Here is a 25544-nt window from a genome sequence, read left to right on the forward strand (position 1 = left end):
TGCTATTCCACTTACCCATCCAAAAAGCACTTACTGTACATATTGCATGAGAGGTTGACTTAGCTGAAATATTTCCATAATTTAGCAAACTCACAAGATAATTCAAAACGTTTTTTTTTTTTTTTATTAATTTCTTGCATTTTCTTTTTTTTTTTTAAACAAATCTGTAAAGGATGTTGAAGTCATGATAAAACAGAAGTAGCGACAGATCTTTCTTCCATATACGTATGTCCATTGTTTCTCCAGAATATCGAATTATGATAATCTAATAATTACAGATTATGAGGTACATTTAAAAAAAATAAAATATTTTAAGTCAAGATATATTCACTTACTATAAAATTAGTTTGGAATATAATCCAGACCATAACATGCATTTATAAAATAGACTAAATTTAATTTCATGTTGACTTTAATGGGTATTAGTCGAAAAGATAAAGAAAGGGTAAAAAAAAAGTAAAATGTGTTTTTTTTTGTGCGAGAATAAAGAAGAAAAAGCAGAAACAAGATTCCAAGTGAAACACAATGAAATGATTTGATAAATAATTGCATATTCAGAAAATTAAGGTTGAAAAATACACATGGACTGTTTTAACGATGTCTTTAGTTCCTTTCAGGATGGAGTCTATGGAGAGAAAAATAGATCTTTATTTGTGTTCCAAAGATGGTTTTAGAATGACATGATAATAATAATACTAATTTGTTACATTTATATAGCCCTTTTTCAAGGAGGTCCTCACTGCAGAACACGAAATCCAGGGGGAGGAGTTGGATCCAGATTGGATCCTTACATATACCTTAACCATCTCCGCCCCCTGATCCCTAACCCCACCCCTAATCCTACCCTTCTCGGCCCCCTCATCCCTAACCCCACCCCTAATCCTACCCATCTCCACCCCTTAGATCTGGATCCAACTCCGCCCCCTGGATCTCGTGTACTGCAATGAGGTGCTACTGGCTTTTTCTAGGACCTCAAAGCGCTTCACATATGGAAAGAGGAATCTCCTCAACCACCACCAAAGTGCAGCATCCACCTGGATGATGCGACGGCAGCCATATTGCGCCAGAACACACCAGCTTACTGATGAAGAGGAGACAGAGTGATGAAGCTGAATCAGTATATGGGGATGATTAGGAGGCCATGATGGACAGAGGCCAAGGGGCAAATTGGGTGAGTAATTAATGAGTATGAGGGTGAGTAATTAATGACAGAAATGTCTTTTTTGGGTAAACCCTTTAACCTTCATTAAATGTTGTAGGAATCCATACCAGACCACCTCCAAATATGTTTTCAGTGACCCAAACATTATCACAATGCATCTTTAATTATACTGTGGCCAAGTCCAATCTGACTGTGATCTGCTCTGCTCACCAAAAAAACTCAATCCAGCTACCTGCTTCTCAATCAGTTACTGCATATTGCTTCTGTATAGTATTGATTATCAGTGCATTTCCATCAAGATGAACTTGCAGCCTGCATAAGGACACTATTAATAGACTAGACCAGTTGTATTCAAAAGGCTGACTCCTGACTTCACTAATACTAAAGGTAAATTAAAAGGCACAGGTCACGAGTGAATGCAGGGGGAAACGGAGCAAACTAACAAAAGACACGAGCAGTGGAGCATAGGAGGATAGGAGGAATGAGCTTTGCGAGCATTGTGGGCTGAAGATAAAGTGCTGATCCAGCAGACAGTGTCCTACACAGATTGGCTCATGCGATGGACAAATTAGAGCAGTGCCCAGACACATGGGCAGCTCCAGCGGGGTTTGACTTTGCAAGGCCTGTGGTGCATTTAAATTAAACACTCACTTAAAGAAATTGGAATAGAGATTCTGATATTCTGAAAGGCCTCTTCTTATATATGTGGTATACTTTCTTACGTGGAACACAGAAGTATGTTTATAACAATGTCAGAAATGCTTTGTGATCATGGGGAACAGGAGCAGCTGTGGTCACTATTCATTTTTATTGTAGAGCAGCTCAGACAATCTGCAAGTTAACCTCTAAGAAAGAAAGTAAAAAGGGTTTAGAACAATGTATTTATATTTCAATATATTTATATATATAAGATTTATGTTTTATTAAATGTTTTACTTGAATGCATCAAATCAAAAATGCATAAAAAATTAAAGGATCATGCAAAAAACAATATGTTCTAATCATAGAGGGGGGAAAATTGCTTTAAAGACGTTTCAATATTTTTAGTGAAAAAAAAAAAATTAAGGTAATGATTTTGTACTGTATCCCGCATTCAGGAAATTGCATTTTGTCAGTGAGATCATATTCTGAGAGTCAAATGCAAACAGAAAATGAACAGTGTCATCTAGTGGTTGCTTCAATAAAGACACCTTTCACTGTGATCTCATAAAAACAAACCAATCGTACAACTATAAGAAAATAACAACATGCTGTCAGGTTGACATTTTCCTTTTTAGCCTGTTTATAATGCCTGAACAAATCCAAATCCATTCAAGTTTGCACTGACCTCACTGTGCATAAATTAAGTTTGTGACCCCTGCAAATGTCAAATTCCCAACTTATTTAGATTTCAAATTTGTAAAAGTTTTCATTAATATTTCACAACAGACTACCGTGATCCTCTCTTAGCATTGCTTTTCCTTGCACACATTGAACCAGAAAGCCTATATCAGTAGGCTACAGTGCTGGTAGTTAATCAGTAGGCAATCTACTTAATACTGTCAGTGTACAGCAGTACCACTGTCAGAAACAAATCCTTACAGAGTGCTGTGCCGGGGGTTTCTCTGATGGCCAGGGATCAATGAGCGATCATGGGTAAATCAATATGCCCTGGGGCCCTGCGACGGTTCAAAGAAAAAGTGAACTCTATGCCTGTGGTTTGGAACAAAAATCACCTCATTTCAATAACCAGCCAATCAGAAAATCTCTAAATTAGTCTTTAAAGATGCATAAAAAGATGATAACCAATAAATGCATTGGTGGCAATTACTCCAAATGCAACGTTTTTTTTTAAAGAATCTTCGGCTAAAGATACATTTAATTGCTCACTTCTTATTCCGAATGCATTTATTCCAAAAGAATACATCAACATTGGTGTGCTAAGTGATTCATGATGATGCGCTCTCATAGACAGTGCGCTCTGTGCTCTTTTGTGGCAGGGATTCGTCTTCCCCTTTTGACATAAATGCGCTCAAAGGTGATCTGTGAAGCTTATAAATTCTCAAGGGAGCTTGTCACCGGCTTTAAAGATTGTCACAATGTTAAAAGTGTTGGGAAAGCCATTCTTGAAATGTCAGGCTATAACATGTCAGAAAAAAACAAAATATTTTTTTTCACATAACATCAAAATGTCATTTTGAACATGAATGAGCAAAATGTGAGTCTAATGGCCTTCACCAATGGCATTCTTGATTTACACTACTCTAACCTTTTTTTTTAAAGAGACACAACGGTAAACAATATCTGACTGGAGAAATGAACCCGTTATTGATTTCAAATGGCTTCAAATGGCCTACAAATGGACTTGTTGTTTTTTTCCTCTGTGTTCTGTATTGTGTCAGACAAGAAGACATTGGCTTGTTCATGTTCTTGCAAGCTAAATTTGATTACCAAAGGACAACTGATCATGCTCAAAAATAAGGACTATGAGAATTGTGTTTTCTCTGAACAAAACACACTGTGACCTTCTTTCTGTGATTTTCTGTTACACAACAAAACTAAACAGACACCACAATCCCATCCTCCACATTAGCTGCAGTATTTACTAACCTTAGCAGAACTGTTTACCACTTTTTTAGTTCTGGAATCGAACTCAGGAACTCAGAAACTGCGCCCTCTGGTTACTGGGATGAGAATACGTGAACGAACTAGGACCCTATATAGTTTTTTTTTTTTTTTTTTTTTTTTTGCTATGATTTAGCAGTTTATACTAACCCCTACGATATTCAATTCAGTATTTATATTATTATTTTTCAGGAATGAATTAGTTAACCCTCTAAAAAAAACTTTAGGGTTTCTAGAACTTTTTAATGCACAATTAGGTTCACAAATCACTTTGAATGATTCATTTTAAATTCAGCTGATCCAGTTGCACTGATTTAATGATTCGAATGGAATGAGTCAAGTCAAACGACAGCTTTGTATAGTTACAGTTCCGGTGTAAATGAACAATACCCCTACGAGTCTGCTAAATAGCACTACGCACGTTTGACATCTCCAGGGCTTTCGTTAAAACAATCTTCTGCACTTTTGTGTCCCCATCACCCGACAGTTGGATCGAGCAACATGTCTATGTTTCCTGTCATTATAGAGAGAAGTATGTGCCAAATTCCACAATGTGCAGTTACTGCATAGTGGCTACCACAAACTCTAGAAATGCCACAGAAAATGTACAAATTTAGGTCCTTACATTAATTCTCCCAAGAGTGATGCAGCAGGTCTGAAATTGTCTCGTGGGCAAGTGCAGAAAACAGCGAGGCCTGTTTGTACCAGATAAGGTAATACCTGTAAAGTGTTGTGCAAGGTTCAGGATGCCAGATTGCTCCAAGTGGTCCCAGACCCCCCAAAGAGGGATCTGCACATGGCTGTATAGTAAATGGACACACATTTCATGGGTAAATCAATATGCCTTGGGGCCCTGCAATGCATGGTCCAATGAAAAAATGAGCTCTGCCTGTTGTTTGGAACGGAAACCACTTCATTTCACAATAACCAGCCAATCAGGAAATCTCTAAATTAGTATTTAAAGATGCATAAAACGATGAATATAAAGATAGGTATTGGTGCAATTAAGCAAACTGCAAATTGACGTCACCATTGAATGCCTCTCGTCACTTAAAAAAAGAAAAGAAACTTCAGATAACAGATAAATGCATGCAAATGTGGTCCCCCCCCAAAGAGGGATCTGCACACAGCTGTAGTAAATGGACACACACTATTCAACCGGTCTCACTCTCTCATTTATCACTTTTATTGTCCTTAATGATAATAGGAAAATGCAACTAAATGGCATGCACTAAAAGGCTTCCAACACATTTAGTTGAGAGCTAAATAACTAAACAACTTCTAATGGCCGAACATCTGTGGTCTATATAAATATGAATGACACTGTGGGCTGGTATTACCCTCTGGGTAGATTTTATGGAAATTTTATAGCATTATCAGACTGAAATAATATCATCTATCTCTACTGCATGTGATGCGAGTCGAGGATCATATTATCAAAATGTGCTGTGTGAGGTCAGAGACAGTATTGCTGCACAACAATGACAAAATTCAGGCTGTGCAGTGATGATAAGCTTGCGGGTCTTATAAATATCAAACACAGATAAAAACATTATTACAAAAGAAAATACATGCACTGTAAAATATGGTTCAGTGGACTGCAATAAAATGTTCGCTTATTATTCTGATTATGACAATTCTGATAATCCTAAAACCAGAAATTGAAAGACATTCTGTTTATAACTACTGCTCTCTATTTTATCCTGCGATTCAATTCTGGGCGAAGATCTTAATTCATTTGTCAGGGAATTCAAGGACAATCTGTTTGATGGAGGCCTAACTAATAGGGAAAATAATGCTTCAGTCCTTTCCAATGTGAAGCTGTGCTAAAGCATGTCTCAATGGAAAGCCATGAAGTGGCGTTAAAGGAAAGAAAATTCATTTTGTTTGTTCAAAAAATATGTAAGCATGATTTCAACACTTTACAAATGAGGTGTCCTGTCATAGATGTCTGGTGCTGGCCTCCAACTGTTCAAACTCTGGACATCAAGAATGTCCTCCTCTCGCAGACGACTTTTATGTTTCTCTGCATACGGTGGACTGTAAATATATACAGCATCTTAAAGGGTTAGTTCACCCAAACATTTTAATTCTGTCATCATTTACTCACCTTCAAAACCCATTACTTTTGTCCATCTTTGGAAGACAAATTAAGATTTTTTTGTTGAAATCTGAGAGCTTTCTGTCCCTCCATAGACAGTTACACAACTACCAAACACAAACTACTGTACAAAAAACACAGATCAATGTTTATATGTGAATAAAAGCCTAAATTCAATCTGCTCATAATTTTAAGCGAAAGCAAATCTAAAACAGTCAATTTATGAACATTTTTAAGTGTCAAAGTTGCATAGCTGTCAGGGGTGGGACAGAAATATGTCATCTAAAAGATATTTTGTGTTCCAAAGATGAATCAAATCTTACAGGTTTGGAATGAATATTTTATTACACATATCACATTTTTCTTATAAAAATACAATTATTTAGATGACAAAATAAATAAGATGATTTGTTTTACCTACCTAATGTTTTTTGTTGGGGGCTTTAGGTGTAAAAATGATTTGAATGTGGCAAAAGATCCAGACCTGGATTAATATTTAAAAAAACATGTAAGATAGATTCACTCATTTAACTGGTGTTTTCCCTTTTTATGAGGTTATGATCTATGCCTGTGCTTTTACTTTGAAGTTTTGTTTGCTCTTGTCTTCCAGATGTTTCTTGTTAACTATTCTTGTTAAATCATTCGGACCTTTTATATTTATAGTCCTTAGCTACGTCCAAAATCGCATATTATCTTAAGCGGGTACTTATTTTGAACAAGTAATTACTACACGACTTCTAAAAAAGTATGTTCTATATAGTATGAATGTGTGTATTAAGATTGTAATGCATGCAGATGTACTATCTTCACCATGTTGTCATTATCATACAGTATATGATCTACCAGTGTCAATTGCGTCACTTCACTTCACCATTCATAAATCCTCAGTGGCCTCATGGGATATAAAAAGTGTCCATCATATTCACAATTTACAGTCCTGCTGGAAGTAGTAGGTCATCAGGGTACTTTTTGACTACTCTTTTATGAGTACTGTGAATTCAGACATATTTATTTTGTCTCACACAGTTTTTTCGCCCGGATGATTTCTGATGAAGCCCTTGTCTTTGAGTGTGTTCCAATTGCTCTAGTGTGCTGTATGGTACATGTGCACAAGTCAGAGTCCAAATTATAGGGTGTTTGTTCAGTTTAGTGTGGAACTTTTAGATGTTTAATGTTTGGTAAACATTTGTTTAATGTTCATTAATTTGCATGAAGACATGGCAACCGTTCCATCTTTCTGCATCTACAGTAAGCATGTTGGTCCTTACCCAAAAGTGGTCCTGCGTAGTGTTGATTCATATTTGTGAAAGTCAGGGCTGTACTCAGGAACTAGAAATGGCCTGACCTTTGTTAATGGGTAGATGCTGCATTTGTCTGTGAAAGAAAATGGTTTATATTAAAGTTCAGAATGTCTCCCAGGCCACAAATATTTCAAACTATGTATATTAGAAAAATAAATACAAATGACCCGAGATCTAAATCAACATGGGGCACACTGATGTACACATTACTAAATACAATTTCTCTATATAAATGGTCGGGAACAGCAGCAGTGAGTAACATTATTGGTAATGTTGCTCTTACCCTGCTTTTTCCTCCCAATGGATGATTCCAGGGAATTTTCTGAAACGCATCTCATGCTTCTCGTATGATTAATGCCATCCATATAACATCTCTTTCCAGTGTGATAGGTCTTGGGCTGTCCAAAGTTTGGATAAAAGCTCCACTCAGACTCTGACATCATATTAGCTTCTAAAATAAATAGACATGACGATATAAATTAATATAATCTAACAACAAACTCCAAAGAAAGAAGTAAAAGTATCTTAGATGTTCCAGATTACTCTACTGAAAACATTACAAAGTTTCCATGTACAACGGCCACCATTTGAGATCATTTTATTAACTTGAACAGATTTCTGCTGATCAAAGCCTAACTCACGTGGGAAGGATCTCATCAGTTTCCTTTCATCAGGAAACTTTATATCTTTGATGTGTGGAAATGGGGCATCGCTGTATCGAGGTTCAGGTATCCAGCGCAAATGGGATTTCCAGTCAAGATCACATCTAAAACCATTGGCATCACATTAATGTAGTGTAGAAGAAAAACACCAATATATGAATATAAATAGACATTCAGATCACAAGTGTATCCCAATTAGCTGTAACCAAATTGTGTGTCCCAGTCAAAAATTCAGTTCAATTAACAATTCAGATTATACAATAAAACATTGACACTTTGCATCCACTGCTTCAAATAGCTATGGGGAAAACTGAAAAAGGTGTCATTCACAGGGAACTTATAGTTAAATCCACGTTATTACTTTATGAGAACGAAATCGATGTATGAAATACTCAGTAAGAACAGGCTCAACGTGTCTAATGTGAGGCTTGAATTCCTGCTCTTTTCCAAAACTCCAGAATGAGTCACTGACGTCAGTGTGTTTCTTCATATCCGTGTATGACTGTGACATTTCACTGTAAATGACAAGAGAAAAATCACAAAGCAGTTATGTGGTACTTTTTGAACTTATGTTTGTGTTGTTATTAAAAAGTGTTTATTTTAAAAATACACTAGTTTTTCAGAAAATGTGCCATGCAGTTAACACATTTGATTAACAAATGATTTTGCTCAGAGTGATGTGACTTTAACATGTCTGCGGTGACCTTCTCCTTAAATCAGCTACTGGACATGGAGTCTTCATATGTACATCTTCTTGAGGGGTACAATGTTTTAATATGGAAAAATAGTTTAATCAAGTTAAGCGTTAGGCTACTTCCTGTTATTGTGAGCAAAATGTTGCAATGAGTCATTTTAAAAATACTTTATCTCACTTGCGCCCACCTCAAAGCCTACAATACAATGACGAAGACAAATAGCCTATAAATATTTTGTAGTAGCCTAAGCTAAATAAATAGACCAATATTAGCCTATATTTTATTCTGGATACCTTACCTCCTGTCCATATGCAAATGTTCCGTTTATATGGACTGGGGATCTTTGTATCGAGGATTGAAGGCTGTAGCCTATAGATTAAAAAAAAAAAACTGTAATAAAATCCGTTGCCCGGAGAATATAAACAAAACTGCCCATACCAGTTTGCCAGGTTTGTAGGCTATCGCCTACAAATGCACTGTAAATCGATCGTGTATTTATCTGTTCAGGTATCCACTTACTTAATACTGATCTTACATTTATTAATATGGTAATTCTGTCGATCAATTTGTTTTATTAAATCACAAAATTTAAAGTCAGAATTTAAAATGGTATGTCTTTCTTATGTCGAAACGCAAGATGGCGCAAGAAAATAATTTATATTTTACTAGGGAGTTAAATAGCCTACAATATAAAGCATAAATCCTGTGAAACAAAATATGTTTTCAATATAGGCCTATATAAAAAATGCTAAATGTATAAGCCTGTAAGTTAGGAAAGTAGGCCAATATAGTCAAGTATGCACTGATTCTCTTTGAGTAGCCTATGGGTTATGGAACAAAACAGGCAAATTGGTGGGCAAAGTTTATGTATTAAATATAACTATCCAAAGCGAGTGGTGTTTCTAAACTCAGTGGCGATGAAATATGGAAAATTGTACTGACTTTGATATTAACTCGTTTTATCTGACGGTGTTATTTATAGCAGGAATATTTTTAAAATGAACCTCTTCATTCTGCCATGTCATAACTTTGTGATTCTTTAAAAGATACTATATATTTCTGTTTATATTTCAATCTATATGAAGTAGCCAGCCTATGAGTTCCGCCGTGACAGTTGGTTTTAGTGATTGATTAATTTTAGTGAAGTCATTAAATTAATCTAATTAATTTCAAAGTGTAAATATGTCTGTTTAAAGTAGGAAAGTAACATTGGACATGCTTTTGACCCAGTGTATGATTATGAGAGAGAGAGAGAGAGAGAGAGAGAGAGAGAGAGAGAGAGAGAGAGAGAGAGAGAGAGAGAGAGAGAGAGAGAGAGAGAGAGAGAGAGAGAGAGAGAGCTCTTTAAATCCACCTGTTAGCCAGCATATTCTTGCTCCTTCAGTTTAGGAAGGTGAACTGATCATCAGGACCGACCGTGTGTCAGTGCATTAACTCAAATTTCTGCATGTTCCAAGTCCTCATCGCACAAAATCTCCATCTTTAATGGACTATCACTGCCGACGACGTCATATGGGAAAATATTAATGCACAATTTGCTTAACCGTCCACAAATGCCTTGATCTCGCAGGGACTTCGCTACACTGCTGCAACTCGCGCAACATCGACGCACCACTGGACGTTTTGTTATTATTATAATTATAATAAAAATAATTATTATAATTCATTCGTAAATATGGCAAAGCGATCGCAGTGAACTGTCGCCGAGGTTTGCAACACATTGTTGCAAATATTTTGATGAAGAACATGATGCTCTCCCTCTCGCGTGCCCCGTAACTGCTTCCATTCATTCATTCAGTCCAGTTTGGCGCTGAGCACCGTCTTCTCTCCTGGAGATTTTCCTTCCAGTTTCCTCTCAATTATGTTCACTTTCGCTGCCTTTTGCTATATGCTTTCTCTCGTCCTCTGTGCTTCTCTCATCTTCTTCGCGATCTGGCATGTAAGTGTTTGCATCTTTGACGTGCTTTGTGAAAAATATATTGCTGCAGGGTGGCATGTAGGCTATGTGTTTGAGCAGGGGTTGCTGATGCATCAGACAAAACTGTCCATCACCTGATCAAAGCATCCTTGGCATTATGAGTGTCTCCGACATGTCTCACATCACCAAATTAAGTGATCATTTGGGTGTCCATTGATTGTGAATTTCAGACTTGGGTGACAACATTGGCGCACATCCTGGCTTGGTGGCAGCAGGGAAGTCTTTTGCACACCTTTCGTGGGTATTCCCACCTCTCCAATGACCAAAGCACCTTTGTGGGTTGTTTCAGGTCCTTTTTATCCGTACAGATTACATTTCAGGAGCTGCGTTTGTGTTAAGCCCCCTTAGATCTACTGTGCAAGCCAGCAGTTTGTGCCTGACCTGTTTTGATGTTGCACTGTCCTTTATGTCTGTGCACTTTATGCAAGGTGTAACACTTTTTTGTTTCCTTGAGGAAAACTGCATCAAAGCACTCACACACATTCATAGCACCACAAGACTGCTCTAGATTTGGGTCACCACAGTCGTTTGCCCTAGGTTTGCTTTTGCATAGCAACAGACATTATAGCCCCAAGGGTTAAATAAGGGGTAATTATGAGCACCTCACATTTGACCCAGACCTTTTAATCAGACATCATCAAACTCAATCTATTTCCACTATTCCTAAAAGTGTCCTTCATGTTTTCTAAAAGAAGTTCCTTTTATTTGTCGGTTATTGCATAACAGTGGTGGAATGTAACGAAGTACAAATACTTCGTTACTTTACTTAAGTACATTTTTCACGTATCTTTACTTTACTTAAGTACAATAAATAGAGCCTACTTTTTACTTTTACTTCGTTACATTTCTACAACTTCTGTTACATTTTCGTTACATTTTCTGATCAGTTTTTCCCCTGCCAAAACGTAATCTGACCGTCCGTTCGTTGCACGTTTGTCTCACCAGTGACGTTTGGTTGCCATAGATACAGTATATCAACCCGGTCACACTAAATGCGTCTCGCACGCAGTGTGTTTATCGTGCAACTCATACGCGAAATTTTTTTTTACGTGCATAGGAAACACACCGTGTGTAATATATGTTTGGTTTGGTTAGGATTATATGGCAAGCCAAGAGGTTCAGAATTACACCATAAATTAATCTCGTTTACTGCCAAACATAGTTATTAACATACAGTAAGGATAAGTATGATGTGTATATTGCCTAATTACAAGCTTGTTTCAGAAATGGTGACATTTTTTTCCATCATTATTGAACATCATTATAGGAGTAGGCTATTAGGTTGAATGAGTTAGAATTAAATGTTTTATTAATCATTAGAAAATAGACATTAAGATAATAAATTGTTATGCAAGTACTTTTACTTTTAATACTTAAAGTACATTTAAAATAAAGTACTTTTTACTTTTTACTTAAGTATGGTTGTCATTGTGTTACTTCTACTTTTACTAAAGTAAATATTTATCTGGGTATTTGTACTTTTACTTAAGTACTGAGATTCAGTACTTCCTCCACCACTGTTGCATAAGGAAGGCAGGAATGCCGTCCTCAGCGGTTTCAGCTTTTGAATCTTTAATAGACTTAATTCGATCGGCTCACAATGGGAAAATCCTGACACGCTTTCACATCTGCAAATGGAATGCATTTTACACTTTAGGTTATGATTGTTGGTTTTCAATAGTGTACAGTTTGTTTTGATGCAGTTTTTGTGTTGAATGCACTGAATCATGCATATTCTTTTAAGCAATGTTGGAATAGAGGATGTCACCCAGACATCAGCTGAGACTTTATTATAAAGACATGGTTGTTGACTTCCTGGACATTAACACATTATGACTAGGGTAGCAGCAAACAATAAAACCTTATCATATGGGTTTTCTAGTTTAAGGGGTTCGTTGCAACCGGACCCATGAACATTGGTTGGTCCTTCAGCCAACATCCTGAAGGTGCTGTAAGTGATTATAAAATTATTATTTAAATGATACACATACATTCTTATTTATACATGCATTTATAAATTCTTAATGGCTGATGGCACCACACAATCCCAAGAGACTATCTTGAGCTGTAGTGTGAAAAGCAGCAGACAGGCACAATAGCCTACAGTATGAAAGTACATTTCATGCTTTCAAGAGCCCTCTACAAAGGCACTGGCAACACAACTTATATTATTTGTGATTTTTTTTTTCCATGCAAAAAGTTTAATTTTTATTTACATTAATACATTGTGACATTAAAGACATTTATGTCATGCATTTTCTGTAAAGCTGCTTTGAAACGATGTGTTAACTTAAAAGCGCTATACAATGTGAATTTCATTTAATTATAATGATTCAATACATTTCTATTTCAAATAAATACGGTTCTTTTTAACTTAATCAAAGGATTTTAAAAAGGGAATCATGTTTCCCACAAAATAGGCAGCAATATTAATAATAAGAATTGTTTCTAATTATTTTAAATATTAAATTGTAATCATATTCTCAATATTGTTCACTGTATTTGTATTCAAATGAATGCAGCCTTGAGTGACCATAAGAAATCTCCTAAAAACTTTTGAATGTCCCCAAACTTTTGAACAGTAGTACATGGCTACTTTTGTATGGCCATCAAAGGAGAGGCTCTTTGTCCCCAAAATGGTGTACAGTAGTTACAAGCAGGGGTTAATGGGCTGAATCCGAAATCGCTCCCTAAACCCTGGCCTCAATCACTATTCCCTACACTTGGTCTTGCGGTGCAATGTATAGAATGAGTGCACTCGATAACGTTCACTATGGTTTCGGACAGCACTACAAATGGCTGTCTCCGCAAATAATGCCTTATTCGAGGGTATAGTGAGCGATTTCAGGTTCAGCCAAGGTGTGTGGTTAAAAGACCAAAAAAGAATTTAGGGATGTATGGGCAACATCAGTTATTCATTGCCACTGTCCTGTAGAGTTTAGCTCCAACAATGATAAAACAAACTCACCTGCCTGTAGCCTACTAATCCCGAAGACATTAGCCCCTTTCACACAGCAATATAGTTAAATTACTGTAAAATTATCAGAATTACTTTACCGGTAAATACACAAATATGCTGTTCCTACGCTATCTCACGACCAATTTGTACGAATTCGTACGAGTGATTAATGAGTGGCTAATTCGTACTAATTCATACGACCTCACCTGTACGAATTCGTACGATTTGTCCAAACCCACGTGATGGGTAGGTTTAGGGGCGGGGTCAGGGGTAGGTCATTCGTACGAATTCATACGAATTGGCCAATTCGTAAAATATGTACGATTTAGCAAAAATCGTATTAATTCGTACGAGTGAGGTCGTACGAATTGGCCACCTCGTAAAATTCGTACGAGTTCTCGTGAGATCGGGTTGGTTGTTCGCAAAAACAACAACATTCTGGATTTTTATCGGTAGAGACTATTCACACATCAGCACCAAAATACCAGTAAATTCTGTGAAGTCAGTCATTGGAAATGATCTTTAAACGCTGTGCCGTTATCTTTATTTGCCCGCCTGAGGAGTTTTTTTTCACTGTCCAATTTGACAAAATATTTTGACTTCTGATTGAGAGGCATAAGGGATGATCAAACAGAACATGTTTTACTCTTCACGCATAATAGTAGTAGTTATCCAACTGCAGAGCCACAATGCTTGATGAATGGAACAAGGCTGCGTCTCGAGCGCGTCACGTTGAAAAAGCTGGCCCAAAGAAAACTTCTTACGCCAGAACTGATATAGGCCTGCCGGTATTTTTGAAAAGGTCGTGTTCACACATGATCTACAGCCCGTTCTCATCACAAGGCATCATATACTGACGCTTTTGCCAATGCGTATACATCCAATGCACATGGCACCCTTTAGCGTCAATATGAGACGCAAATATATATGGGCCAGAAGGTGCCTCCTAGTGGTCTAACCCTAACCCTACCCCGACCTAAACCTACCCATACTCTGTGTGTGTTATATTGATGCTAAAGGGTGCCATGTGCGTTGGATGTACACGAATTGGCAAAAACGTCAGTATATGATGCCTTGGGATGAGAATGCGTTGTGATGTATTACCAGTGTTGTGCCGAATTTCGAACCCCCTGACAAATTATTACCCCCCTCATTGAAGTCAGTACCTGATTGCCTAATCCCAACCCCGCCCCTAATCCCACCCCCTCCCCCACAACTAATCCTAAACTTACCAATGCTTGGGGGGCTGAAATTCGGCACTACACCGGAAATTTAAGGTTAATTTACCAGTAAAGACTGAATGTGTGAAAGAGGTTATTGATTAGTTTGTTCAGCTGTGTTTGATTGGAGCTAAACTCTCCAGGACCGATATTGTCCATCCCTATCTACTTTTCTAGTAAAACTAAACTCTCTTTTTAGCACCACTCACTGCACATTTCATGTTTTGATAATGTCACAAAAATCATTAGTGGCACCAATCCGAATTGTTTTCAAACACAGCTATGTCTATCTTCTATCTTTCGTTATCTCAACTTGGAGCTCAGCATAATCTGACTGTTGTCCTTTTCAAAGAAATCCTGTTTAACCGTCTAAAGGGAATCCTAATCTGCATATTTCCCCTTGTGTGTTATTCTACATCTGAGGGGAAATGATCCCCACATTAGCTTAACTAACTCAGAGAGTCAGAAGCTCCCTCAGCAGATGTTTCGAATACACTTTCACAGCCATTGGAAACCAACACATTAGTGCCAACAAAACGCCTGCCAAAGATGCACAGTTTAGAACAGTATTTAACAGATTATCTGTGAGTGCAGTGGTGCGTTCATCTGTGAAGGGTTGAATGTATTATTGAGATGTAGTGGCCGTCCTAATTGTGGCAAGTTTAATTCAGTAATCCTGCAAACTACTACGACACGCTCTTGTTCAACATCGAAGGACACCTTTATTATGCTGCAAGGTGAACTGCACCCTAATGTTCTAATGTCCTAATGTTAACAAAAGTAAAACTAATGCCTGGTTCAGATTACACCATTTTAGCCCGATTTTGGCACAATCCATTTGACGTAGGGTGTTGTGGGGATTTGTAAACGACAACGGGCGTCGGGACGCAAGATTTGATCGTATCATCTAGAATAGTGTGTCATAGTGGACGACAACCTACGTCACGTCTGCAATGCTTCATGACATCACGACAAAAAGACTAGCATGTTTAATTTTAATTAACGGTCATCAACAACGGTTCCGTCACATGTATGAGGTTGACCAATAGGAGCACAGAAGCTTTTCCATACACAACTTCCATACACAACAACTAAAAAAATGGCGAAACGAAAGAGAGACGATGGTGCTAACGTTAAAACTAAAACTAAAAATATATAAGAAAACAATATTTTACCTCAAGTTCTCTTTGGAGGATTGACAGCCCATACTGTCCTCTTCAAGCAATGAAGGAACGTGTCCATTGTCGGGTTTTCTTTCTTTTTTAACTTTTTTTCTGAACACAGGACAACCAATACAACACTCACGCTTCATCCATTGTTTGTTTACGTTCGCTTCCGGAAGTCAATCACTACTAGTTTCGCCTTCTCGATGGCATGCGATGACTGGTCAGGAAGCAACGTGTAGTCTGACATGTGTCTTGTCCACGACACGACAAGATTTTGGGAGTCAAAATCACGTAATCAGTGACTATTGTAACAGACAAAAAAAAAATCATGTAATTTGAACCAGGCATAAGATGCAATTTTAGCTTGCCTCTTCAAGTCTTTGAGCTCTTTTACTGTGACTTTTGATTCATGGTGTGAATTTTGCTTGTACTTCTCTATATCGCTGTAAACTACCAAGCAAATTTACTACATCAGAAATGCCATATGTGATACAAACATCAAATAGTATTGGTTAAGGATGCACAATGGTAAAAGTATTTTAAGGTCATAACATTGTGTTGGACAAGGAACCACGCAAAAATAATGGTTAATTAATAGATGATCTGCCCGTAATCATAATTTGTGTGAAAAGGAAGAAGTTTTTCATGTTTTATTGCCACTAATTTTGGCTGGAATCTGCAGTGAATTTTATACATGGGTTTTGCAAAAATATGTGAGGCACGTTTCCAGTGAGCTTATGTTGGTTTTGTCATTTACTGTAGCTTATAGTATTACGGAAGGTCTCTAACCCCAAATTATGGGTAATACCACTAAGAGGATGTGTAAAGTTAATTCCAACACAATTCTGGAAATAATAGGTATGGGGTCAGTGTTAGAGAATGAGGTGATGGATGAGGTCAAGCATGATAACATTTGTAGAGAGTATACAGCAGGAAATCCAGCAACAATCTATCATTTCTCAGAGCCTGATTCCATTTTACTGACCGCAGCACAATGTGTTATAATCATGGATACATATCAGGGTGTTTATGAGGAAATAATTTTGAATTATAAAAAAAAAAAATCTGCACTGAACCATTTACTGAGCAAAAATTACCATTCTGTCACATACGTATGTTTATATACAGTACATTTCTGAAGTCAGCTTAGCTCATTTCAGTAACGTAATCCCCAAATGGGTATACTGATGCCACATAGGGAACAAAACAGCAATGTTTCCACATGGATGCATTATGCACATGTTACATTTTTTGTTGGTTGTCTTTTTTAGTAACATGGCTATGGGAATGCATCTTGCTCACACAGTAGAAGACATGCAACTTATGCAGGGACATTTTGAATGTATTACTATGATTAAAAACTCACATGCTGCTATCAGGTTTAAACCCGGCCTTATTTTAAATGAACCTGTTTTAAGTGGTTTTTATGCTTCATCAACATTAAGAGAAGTGTTCAGTTATTTATTCCACTTGTGTTGTTTCTATGGTTCAATGATCCCCCTTTCGTGGTGCAAATCTTAATGTGATTATTATAGGATGGCCAGATTTAAAACCGTGTATTTAATGCATTTTTTACGTAGCAATTCCCATGATAACTCATAACTCATTATCTGACAGCAGAGCAGAAAAGCTGTCAAAATCAACCCCTTTTACTGCTCACGTCGCCTACAGAACTGAAAGAGCATTTGGTTTACTATGAGAGAGGCAGTGTGGGAAGAGAGGGCAGTTTAGTCTGTAACAGGGGAAATAAGCTTGTCTAATTTGATCCAACTTTAATTTAGGCTTCTCTTGGCTTGTGATTGTGCTGTAGCCATAAGGCACCATAATACCCTTTTTTGCTCTAATGCATTAACTAAAGGGGATAATTTTATATGCATTGGCAATCTATGCAATTTTTGAGACATCAAGCACTTCCACCTGATGTAATGATATATTCAAGATTTTGCAGAACTCAAGATTCAAAAAAGATCATGAACATTATTTTAGCATTTTAAATGATCTTTTATGACTCATGTATAATATATACACTTTGTCAATATTAATATGTAAAAAAGGACAAACTCAAACATTGGGTTAAAAATGTAATTTAAAAATGTAACCCAATGGCTGTTTTTTTCCACATTTGACCCAAAATTAGGTTAAAACAACCCAGCATTTTTTTAGAATGTGTGTGTGTGTGTGTGTGTATATATAGATTAGTCAGCTCTACTTATACTTTATAACAATGAGATGCTGAAATAACGAAGGATACATCTCAACAAAAGAGCATGTATCCTTGAAGATTGTGCAAACACTGCAAATCCATGCGTCTAGCCTAATGATAATGATCATGTTTCTTTTTTTCTTTGGGTTTTCAGATAACAGCCTTTGATGAGCTTCAGGCAGACTTCAAGGTGCCGATCGATCAGGGCAATCCACTTCACGCGGTAAGTCATGCAAATAATAGACTTGATCATTTGATTCATTGCCCTTTTCTGCACTTTCACAGACATGTGTGTGTGTTTATTTGTTTATGGTGGGAATATATTTTAGCAAGCCCTCTGATCTTTTGCAGGCACCAGGTGTGTTGCCTACCCCAAACTCGGAAACATTTCCTGTCATCCGCAGCATTGCATGAATAATCCATAGAGCAGCTGTCTATGTGTTGTCTTTCCTCTGCTTGAGGCCCTGGCAGCTTTTATCTTACTAATTAATTCAAATGAGGCAACTTTTCCAGCTTTTTGGATACACCAACTGTTATCCAAAAGTTTAGAACAACATTGTCATTCTAGATGCCAGCATTGCAGAATAATTAACATGTGTGCACTTCATAACTCGCCAGGCTATGTTGTGACAGAAAACAAATCAAGAGACAATGGCGGAGGCGAATGTAGATATTTTGGGACTTTGTGTCAGAAAGTCTCATTCAGAATAGGGCACCGTGATGTGTAGACAAAGTATCTGAGTCACGGATCTGTTCCGCTCCGAACTTCTGTTGTCGTAATTTATTGCTGTCTTCCCAACAAAGTGTCAAAGTAAGAGATACACGCTCTATATGTCACCCTCCCCTCTGTCAGACTGGAGGGAACTATGGAGGATCTGGAAGGTGGGGTGTGCTAAAAGATTGATGGCCTCCTAGCTGATCTCACCACACAGTCAAGTCAATCTTACACCCTGCCTGGCTAATTGGTGTCTTCTGTCAGTCTTCAGCTGGGAGGAAGTCAGGACTTCATCCTGTGATTCTCATTGGAGCTCCCCTTATGACTCTAGTCAACACAGTCGTGGCTTTCAGTCTCTCAGGCTTTTTCATTTGAATTAATTCACGCAATTAATACAGCATTTTTTATTTTGAGGCTACGCTAATGTTTTTTCTTCCCAATTTCCTTTGGCTAGCGTTAAATGCTATATGTTTTGGATGGAAAAAAGGATGGTTCGCATTTATCCTATATCAGCCATGCTTGAATGGGTACACATACTTTTTTCTCCATTTTATCCTCAGAAATTGCAAAAAAAAAAAAAAACTGTTAATAGTATTTCGATATCACTACAGGCATTGGTATCGATGTTGAATTTAATTTTCAGTAATATAATCGATTTAACTGCACTGACACTGTAAGAACAACATTTGAACTGGATTGAGCTGGATAATGACACTAACTTTACAACATTGCCACTGTTTTTGAACAGAATTTGAATTAACATTGAACTGACTTAAACGGAAAAATGACACTTGTCTTCTGTAAAGCTGCTTATAGCGGAATTGGACGTGTTTCATAAATGATTAACTTTACAACTTTGACCACTATTGAAGGGAATTTGAATCGAATAGAATTAAACTGAGCTGAATAATCACATTTATTTATCGTCTGCGGAGCTGCTTTATGGCTGAAATTAAATTAGTTCTATAACTAATGAATTTTAAAACATTATTTTCCTGTTTATTAATGTGAAGATAATTTGATAATTTGTTATATAAATAGTGTTATGTAAATAAAGGTTTTGAGGATTCAATGTGTAATCATGATTGCAGATTTCATAACAGAGATTAATTAATTCCTTTTTGTTTACTTGAATCACAACCCTAGTACCTTTGTCTTGTTTTCCAGTAAATAATATCTAAACCCTTGAAACAAGATATATTAACTTGTGAATCAAAACTGCTAAGGATATTAGCATAAGACTTGGATTGTACATATTTTTCTTACCCAATTTGGCAATTTTTGAAACATAAAACAAACATAATTTAGTGAGGTTTAAAAGTTGTAAACTTTAATGTCTCTGATAAATCCAAGAGCGAGAGCTAGCAGAACTGTCACATTTAACTGTCCTTGACTGCCCGGCTAATTCTGTGAAGGCGTTCAAGACGTAATTCTCCAGCAATTAAACACTTCTGATGCTATTCATTTATAAGATGCTCTAATAATCCTTGATGAGTTTTCTTTATGTGTTGAAACGAGGCATCCTTCATGTTAACATTATGTGCTCATTTGACCGAGTTTGTATCTGCTGCGCTGCCTGATGTGCTCAAGCTTTTAACATTTTATCATGCTAATGTAGACATCACCACACATGTGGCTGATTTCAATGTAAAACAACACTAAACTAAAGCTATCATTATGTTGCTTGCATGACGGCAAGATCGTTATGATCCAGATGTTCGTCAGCGTGCACAATATGACCAATCAGCTCCGTTTTATACATACTGTATATATACCTCCATAGACACGTAATCAAAAACAACATTCAGTAGCTCCATTAAAGCTATACATTTTCCCCCACTCTAAAAAATGCTGGGGGTTTTTCAACCCAATTTTGGGTCAAATATGGACAAACCCAGCCGTTAGGTTACATTTTAAAATTGCACTTATAATCTAACATTTGGCTTTGTCCATATTTGACCCAAAATTGAGTAAAAACAACCCAGCATTTTTTAGAGTGCAGTGTATGTGATCCCTGTGAATCAAACCCATATTTGACGGCGCTAAGCTTTACCAGTTGATCCACAGGAGCATTGCTAAAAAATTAGCTAACCGTCTAATTCAGAGCTTATGGTAACAATATTACCCAACACGTCCGCCTTAGTAGAGGTCACACAACCCTCCTCAGGGCCCACTTTGAATATGATACGGATGGTCCCTTTGGGGTCAAATATCATCTATTACTCTCCATACCACTCAATTAGCTGCATGAGCTGAGCAGCAAGCCTGACCATTTTACTCTGGCATTGAAACATTACACTGAAGAGAGAAAGAGAGAGAGAGAGAGAGAGAGAGAGAGAGAGAGAGAGAGATAGAGAGAGAGAGAGAGAGAGAGAGAGAGAGAGAGAGAGAGAGAGAGATGAGGGGTGTTACAACAAACATACAGCATAGCTCTTATATTTTTGCTAAGGTCAGAAGCTCAAAAAACATTTCTCGATAACAGGGCCCATATTTCACATTAGACAAGCCATGTTTTATTTGTATAAAACAATTGAAAATTTTGGATTGTAGCAAAACCTCACTGCATGTGAACCCCTATTTAAGGAGGTCTAGGTCATCTTTTAGTAAAAAAAATATAAATAAATATTTTTGTATATCTTATCCGTTTTGTTCATGATTTTAGGGAATGCAAAGCAAAAGTGACCAAAATAGTTTGGCTCAGCTTTTTATTCTGTTGATGCTCTTTTCTATGCCATGCATTATTATTGGTGTGCTGAATATTATTTGCACATCAGAGATTGAGACTCAGCTCTGTTTGCATTTGTATCTCCGTCAAGGATTACCGTATGTTGCAGATTCTATGTCTCAAGAACATTATGATCTTGCTGCTGAATTGACTCTCTGTCCTGTATTTAATATATTGTTTACACTGTATGCAAGCACTTGTCAAGCAGAATTTGTGCTGACGAATATTTCAAAGGGATCCGAGTCTAATTGCCTGCTAATTAAAAGTGCTGATATGGCTGCAGTTATCTCCAGTCGCTATGGCTGCCAGTGGAATATATTTGCATGCTGTTGTTGAGGAGTGGAATGGTGTGAAAACAAGTCTGAGGCAAATTTTGGATGAACTAAAATGAGGTATACGGTCCAAAAATAGTCAGAGACTGAGTTCTGTCTAACTTTCATGGATGTTTGGTGTAATCTCTGAAACACAGCTGCTGAAACAAGACAGTGGGGGGTTGTCAATCCAAAGCCTTAGAAAAAAACAGTTGAAATTGAAACAGTTGAAAGTCTTTTTTTTTTTCATCAAAATTCAGCAATAGAAGCATCATGACACTTTTTTTTGCCAGGGAACTGGAATTATTTGTATCTTTGAAAAATATATTGTTAGATCATAGTAAAAAAAAGTTTAAATACACCAATCTAATTTATAATATAATATATAATTATTATATATAGTGTTAAATATAATAATAACATATTAAATATAATGATGTTGCTATATTATTGCAAGATCTTTATAGTTTGTTTAAATATATTATTATACAAACTCTTTTACTTCGATATATATTCTATTACATATTATTTGAGCCTGAATATGTATTTTATTAAATTAGCAATTAAGCAATTAAAAAATAAATCTCTAATGTATTATCTTGGATAGGGCACAACCAAGTGAGAAAGGACTTCTATTGCTGCCTCTCAAGAAAAACAGGTTCATGATGACGCCTGCTAATAATTTGTACATGTAAAAAAAACTAGAATTTACTAGAAAAATAAGAATATAGCATCATCTTTAGTTTGTTTGTGTGACTAAAGTGACTAAAAAGGCCATTCTTGCTGAGGAGGAGTGCTGTGGTCACTATGGGTGGCTCTGTATTAGTGAATAATAGTACATTATTTACATGTGCAGGCTAGTTGTATAAATAATGCATTGTCTTGAATGAAGTTAAGTTGAAATGTAAAAAAAATGGCAATAAAATATGTATGTTTAGTCTTCATTACTGTAGAAAACAACATCTTTGCACTTCTTGCCAAAGGGCATGAGAATAGGGCTCTTTTAAGCAGCGTGGCCATTTTTCTTCTGTGCCACTCATGTAAGATTTATTTGTGCCAAACATACATCCACACATGGCTCCCACTGAGTTCTGCTTCTTTTTGTGCCTCAAATATGAAAAAATATTCCATAGTGCATAAAAAAGGGAAAAAAATGCATGCATATTGTTGCAAAAAAAGGAAACGCTATCCTGATTTGAACCAACAGGCCATGTATTCAAATCTCTGTTGAATTAGATTTAATCCATTGCACATATGTGATTAAATGATAAAGCACTGACTTTACTATGTCTGGGAGTGTGAATATCCATTCTCCCTTGAGAGTATCGCCACTTTTCCTGACTCCCAAATCGTACATGTTTGGATGGAATCACCACATGCCATTCAAAAATTTCCACGTCTTGGCTGTTATTTTTCTAAATGAAATTCCCTCGATGTCCTTGCCAGTGTACAGTGCTCAAGAACATTGGCCAGGAGCTACAGAAAACACAAGCCTTAGGCAGCAGTGCGATGTCAAAACCAACCACTGTGACACAAACACGTATGAATGTATATGAAGAGTTCAGATGCAATTTGAAATTTTCTTCTTTAATGATGATTTTTTATCAAACTTGTATATTTAAGTTCAGTAATTTCACTTAAATAACAATTAATAGGTAATTATCATTGCCATTTAAGTGAAATCACTGAACTTAAATATACAAGCTTGATAAAAATTATAATTCTAGAAGAAAATTTCAAATGGCACTTAGAGGCTTTTGCATCTGAACTCTTCATATACACTCATGGACTTTTTAAGTCAAGTTAAAATCTAAAAATCCACCCTACTCCTGCTTTTTTGATGCATCACATCAACATTTTATCAAATGAAGGATGTTTTGTCCTTGAGACTGACGTTTTAGGTGCTATAGGAGATTTAACAGATCTTTATTTCTTTTAACAGCGTGAAAGGCTGCGAAATATTGAGAGGATCTGCTGCCTGCTGCGAAAGGTATGTAACGCTTGTCTTTATCTGTGGGGAATTTAAAAGTTTAAGAATCAGTCATTGGAAAACCCATATTGATTGACCACTTTAGCATTCAAGGTGATTTGTACTGCATTTTACGATTTCTTAGATCCAAAAATAGTTCGTTCTGGAGTCTGTGATGAATGGGGTCCAATTTTAGCGATGGCACTGTGAATTCTTAGGGGCAGCTCACACAGAATGGATATGCTGCAAAAGACATGAGCACAACTGTTAAAGACGTCCGTCTATGTCTTTGGTAGTAGCAGTGAAATGGAAAAAACGTATATGTGAATCACCCCTAAGACTTTATAATTCCTTTCATTATTCTATTCTATTCTATTCTATTCTATTAGATGGGTGCAAAAGTCTGAGACAATAGTGACAATCTGTATTTCAGAATTTTATCCTGTAAAGTTTGAGAATCTTTTTTTAATTATAACAACAACAACAAAACATCCTTCTAAAATGAAGAAGAAATATCTTGAAATTTCAAGGTCAATAATATGCAAACTCATTAACTTGTGGTCTGATGTTCTTGCTTTCGTTCACAAGATACTCTTTGAAACATTCTTAATTCGATTTGGATAACATCATAATCGGGTTTTACACAAACTTTTGGAGTCTACTTGAACGTTTTGGCTAATATTATACTGAAAGTGCAATTTGAGTTTATTATTAGGAGTTAATTTACACTCACCTAAAGGATTATTAGAAACACCTGTTCAATTTCTCATTAATGCAATTATCTGATCAACCAATCACATGGCAGTTGCTTCAATGCATTTAAAAGTGTGGTCCTGGTCAAGACAATCTCCTGAACTCCAAACTGAATGTCAGAATGGGAAAGAAAGGTTGATTTAAGCCATTTTAAGTGTGGCATGATTGTTGATGCCAGATAGGCCGGTCTGAGTATTTCACAATCTGCTCAGTTACTGGTATTTTCACGCACAACCTTTTTTAAGGTTTACAAAGAATGATGTAAAAAGGGAAAAACATCCACTATGCGGCAGTCCTGTGGGCAAAAATGCCTTTTTGATGCTAGAGGTCTGAGGAGAATGGGCAGACTGATTCAAGCTGATAGAAGTGCAATTTGAGAAGATGGATCCATCATGCCTTGTTACCACTGTGCAGGCTGGTGGTGCTGGTGTATTGGTGTGGGGGATGTCATCCCTTTATGGCCATCTACCCATTCTCTGATGGCTACTTCCAGCAGGATAATGCACCATGTCACAAAGCTCGAATAGTGTCAAATTGGTTTCTTGAACATGACAATGAGTCACTGTGCTAAAATGGCCCCCACAGTCACCAGATCTCAACCCAATAGAGCATCTTTGGGATGTGGTGGAATGGGAGCTTCGTGCCCTGGATGTGCAAATCTCCATCAACTGCAAGATGCTATCCTATCAATATGGGCCAACATTTCTAAAGAATGCTTTCAGCACTTTGTTGAATCAATGCCACATAGAATTAAGGCAGTACTGAAGGGCGAAAGGGGGTCAAACAAAGTATTAGTATAGTGTTCCTAATAATCCTTTAAGTGAGTGTATTTAAACTTGTTAAAAATTGCAAAATAGAAGCATTTTGACACGTCTCAGTTGTACCAATGATGACTTCTTAATAATCAGTATTATTAAGGTATATATAAAGTGTTTCCCAAACCCTTTCAGTGTGAAACTGAAGGCATTGTGGATGTTTGAACGTTTGAATCAAGCACTGTTATGGGGGGCAGGAGCAGTT

The 25544-nt window shown here is 36.8% G+C and overlaps 2 protein-coding genes across 4 annotated transcripts in view; one reads left to right on the plus strand and one right to left on the minus strand.

Moving 5' to 3' along the window:
* Positions 1 to 4928: 4928 nt before the first annotated feature.
* On the minus strand, positions 4929 to 9966 carry spats1 (spermatogenesis associated serine rich 1). 2 transcript variants are annotated; one of them, XM_039693028.2, is made up of 7 exons: positions 9880 to 9966; positions 8223 to 8345; positions 7810 to 7934; positions 7452 to 7619; positions 7136 to 7241; positions 6289 to 6351; positions 4929 to 5806 (listed from the first exon to the last, which is right to left on the minus strand). In XM_039693028.2, exons 1-7 carry the CDS (start codon positions 9891 to 9893, stop codon positions 5689 to 5691), a joined length of 717 nt encoding a protein of 238 aa, XP_039548962.2. In that variant the 5' UTR covers positions 9894 to 9966; the 3' UTR covers positions 4929 to 5688. The 2 variants fall into 2 exon arrangements, with proteins under 2 accessions (XP_039548962.2, XP_088974904.1); XM_089118778.1 differs by lacking the exon at positions 6289 to 6351.
* A 412-nt stretch (positions 9967 to 10378) lies between these two features.
* cnih3 (cornichon family AMPA receptor auxiliary protein 3) overlaps positions 10379 to 25544 on the plus strand; it is a 31553-nt gene continuing 16387 nt past the window's right edge. For both annotated transcript variants that reach the window (XM_039693031.2, XM_089118779.1), the window contains exons 1-3: positions 10379 to 10464; positions 18206 to 18274; positions 23745 to 23792. In XM_039693031.2, the coding sequence (XP_039548965.1) occupies positions 10387 to 10464; positions 18206 to 18274; positions 23745 to 23792 (195 nt within the window). In that variant the 5' untranslated portion in view covers positions 10379 to 10386. The remainder of the gene's footprint in view (positions 10465 to 18205; positions 18275 to 23744; positions 23793 to 25544) is intronic.

Source organism: Pimephales promelas, chromosome 13, assembly GCF_988280905.1.
Source record: "Pimephales promelas chromosome 13, fPimPro1.hap1.1, whole genome shotgun sequence".
NCBI classification, from domain to species: Eukaryota; Metazoa; Chordata; class Actinopteri; order Cypriniformes; family Leuciscidae; genus Pimephales; species Pimephales promelas.